Below are 3660 nucleotides of genomic sequence, written 5' to 3' on the forward strand. Positions count from 1 at the left end.
CTCAAATCAATCAAAGACCAATTTGAACTTCATAGTCAAAACAAAATTAAACATCAAAATGTTTTTTTTTGTTTTATAGAATCAACAGAAGTAGGTAAAGTTTCAAAACCAAGAATGGGTATTTTAAGCATGAATTATCTATACTAATATTATAAAGCTGAAGAGTTTGTTTGTTTGAAGGCGCTAATCTCAGGAACTACTGGTCCGATTGGAACAATTCTTTCGGTGTTAGATAGCCCATTTATCGAGGAAGGCTATATGGCTACTTTTTATCTGGGTTCGTGCAGAGGTTCCCACGGGATGCGGGTAAAACCGCTGGCAGAAGCTAGTTTAAAATAAAACTACATGGACATGAACAAAACATTTATTTTCAGCTTAATTCTAAGATGACTAGATTTATTTTGGTTGCAATGCATGAACCTACTTATTTATCAACGTAACCTTCTTGTACCTTTAATTAAAGGAATTTTAAATGCTAATTATAGTTTTGGGAAGTAAATTAAAGAAACTGACGTTAATGCAGTTTTCAAGTTCACACACTAGTAGAGGTGAACTCGATTGAATGCGCAAATATGTTTTAAGGCCGTTGTTCCGAGCAGTGTTAAATATAACCAAAACGGAATTTTAATAGTTAGGTATGTATAATTTTTCCGCTGTGAGTTAGCAGCGTGAGGGAGTGTCAGACTCTTACTCTTGCCAAAATCCATCATGTTTCCTCTGAAGCCCTTTATTTAGTAATTGGATGCGGTAACCCTTTCGCAAAATTCCGCAGCCCTTATCCCTTGAAATGCAACTTAAACTTGAAAAAAATAAACAAAAAAATATCGTTTGTTAACCGACTTCCTAAAAGGAAAGAGATTTTCAATTCGGATTTACTCTCCGGCTATATTTTCACTTTCTGTCCTTAATTTAGCCATTACGCTAGATCATGTAATACCAATATTTGTCTATTAACATCTCCGATATAATACAAGTCTGCCTACACTTGTTATTAGAGAAATCCGGTCACAGTGCCAGTATATGTAGGTATATAACATAAGCCATATACATATACCCGCATATAGCCGCAGGGCAGATGCCCTGCGGCTTTGCTTGCGTGAACTTGAATATTGGGTAATATTCTTTATGACTTGCTGCCGTAACTGTTAGATCATCGATCAATAATTTGTAGGCCTGAAGAAGAGAATAAGTTGAAATATTATTATTTAAATAAATAGTGGTAATAATGAGTAAATCCATTTTTTATGAAAATGAATTATACTACCCTTTGTTTGTATTATTAAAGCTTCTTATCATCCTTTTGACTTTAAGAAAAATGTAAGTTAATACTATTACTCTAAATTTTTTTAAACAAGTAAAGTGTAGTGATGAATAAATTATGAAGGTTTTTAAAATTTTTGCCAAAATCTTGAATAAATAATTCAATGTCGCTAAACACACATTCCGTGTCATTGTAGAATACCGTTTGAATTTGAATAATGTTTCTGAAAACCATTCGATGATGTATTAGCATAATTATATTTCCGGGTTTTAAGGAAGTATTTAAGTAGTGGCCATCCGATTATTTTGAAAAAATCTATGTTGTAAATATTTCAATTCCTATAAAATATTCGGTATTTATTTTGAAATTAACGTATTGCGAACTTGAATTTCTAAAATTGTATGTCAATTGTACTCACTTCACTTACTATCACTATAAAAATAATAATCGTCGTCGCCACCGTTTCAGAAAACATGCTCCCCCAAAGTTTTCCACTTCCGCGGTTTAAGCGATAAAAATAATGTTTGGTTGAAATGAAATTCCTATAATAAATTAAATAATTAATCGTAATCAAATAGGATACGCAAATGTGCTAATCTCTATATTTGTTGAAATACTCTAAAATTTTCGAAAACACGAGGTCAGGTGCTTTTAAATCCCATAGGTGATTATGATGACTCCAATAAGGTTCTGGCACTACGTAGTTTTCTACTAAATTAGGCAGTTTAGGCGCTAAAATATCGATATCTTTCAGTGTTGATAGTAAATCACTTTGAGCAGTTATCAACAAGATTGGTGAAGTGATCTGAGACACGTTATATTGGGGTGGCTTTCGAGTACCGTACCGTTCCAAGTTCCCTTCAGAACCTTCATCGTAACGCTGAAATCTTCCGCTTAGAATCAACTGGGAAAAATGTGCCAAGTTCTTAACAGAAGTACCGCTTAACTCGTGGGCCACAGCCACAGAAATATCTTTGAGGGGTATCGAACCTGGCTTATAACCAGTTGACAAAGACAGCCCTAAATCACAAAAACTGGGAACTAATCCACAAATAAACTCTAGAAAGAAATGTACTAAATGCTCTCTACCCAATATTTCACTGATACCCGCATTCTCCGAAAAGGCCTTTATTGCCATGTAATGTTGTGCACCAATGCGGGCTATGGGATGTCTTAAATTTTTCATCCAAGCCACAGGACCCAGCATTGCTGCCAACCTTATCTTATCATTGTATTCAGGTTGCATAGAAGTCAGGACAAAGTAATCAGTTGTGCCTTGAGAATGTCCTACGAAGAACAACTTCGAGTGTCCAGTACTTCGAAGAACGTAGTCTATAAATGTAGGCAGATCATAGTTCCCATGTTCATCAAAAGTGAAATTCCAATACTCTTGATCTTTATCAGGATCAAGTTTGACGTGTTTCCGTGAATAATAGTTGCCTCTGTGGTTAGCTGCCCACACGTCGTAACAGTTATCAGCCAGCACATATCCGAGACCATTCCTTGTTCCAGGAACTACCCACAAGTCTGTGGTATCAAATATACCATGTAACAACAACACTGGGTACTGTTTATCAGTTTCACTGCACTTTGATAATATTCTGAACACTTTTAAAATGTAACCTTCGGCGGTTGTCACTGTATGCACTTCTGTTGGGTAGTCGTATTTGGCGGTTAGTTCTGTGAAGTTCAAGTAGACATCCTCGTTGATCCCCAAAGCCTTCTTGAGCGCTCGTTTCTGAGGCAGGGAATACGATACGAGTTTATTCGGCCGAAGCGGAGGCCTTGACGTGTCGATCTGCAGTATGCTCTGTATCAGTATCAAAAAATATAGGGTCCATACAATGGGATACTGTTCCATCTTTATTGTTGTGTCACGGAAAGTTTAACAGCGTATGTTTTCATTGTAAACTAGTAACCAGTTTTATAACATTCGATTGACCTTACAGGAAGGTCTTAAAGATAAATATGGAGGCGTGTAAAAAAAACTATATTTATAGAGATGAGTATTACCTATTTATGTTTTTATGTCGATACATTAGAATACAATGTGATAGGCGCGAGAGGTGAGCAGTTAAACTGTTTCTCTTGAACTTCCTGGTTCCAGTGCATGTTTCTTGACGTTTTTGCGAGAAGCAACTGAATTCAATAAGAAATATGAAAATATTTTGCATTCTTAAAAAAAATGTAGGGGAAATGACCTTAATGTGAACATGAATCTTAACTGTGCATCACGCATGCACGTCAAGCCTCATTCTTCATTCTCATTTAATTGCAATTTGCATTTTTTTATGTGTACGAACCCCTGAAAAATTATGTCTATAGTCTATTGGTGACTTATTGGTTAAATTATCAAAACAAACCAACAGGAGGTAGTTTTTGTATGTTTTTCTGCATTT

At 35.5% G+C, this 3660-nt stretch overlaps 1 protein-coding gene across 1 annotated transcript; it reads right to left on the minus strand.

Moving 5' to 3' along the window:
* Positions 1-348: 348 nt before the first annotated feature.
* LOC124644102 (lipase 3-like) lies at positions 349-3175 on the minus strand. The gene has a single exon (XM_047183317.1). The coding sequence runs from the start codon at positions 3120-3122 to the stop codon at positions 1854-1856; it is 1269 nt and encodes a 422-aa protein (XP_047039273.1). The 5' UTR covers positions 3123-3175; the 3' UTR covers positions 349-1853.
* Between the last annotated feature and the right edge of the window lie 485 nt (positions 3176-3660).

Source organism: Helicoverpa zea, chromosome 2 (genome assembly GCF_022581195.2).
Source record: "Helicoverpa zea isolate HzStark_Cry1AcR chromosome 2, ilHelZeax1.1, whole genome shotgun sequence".
In the NCBI taxonomy this organism is placed as follows: domain Eukaryota; kingdom Metazoa; phylum Arthropoda; class Insecta; order Lepidoptera; family Noctuidae; genus Helicoverpa; species Helicoverpa zea.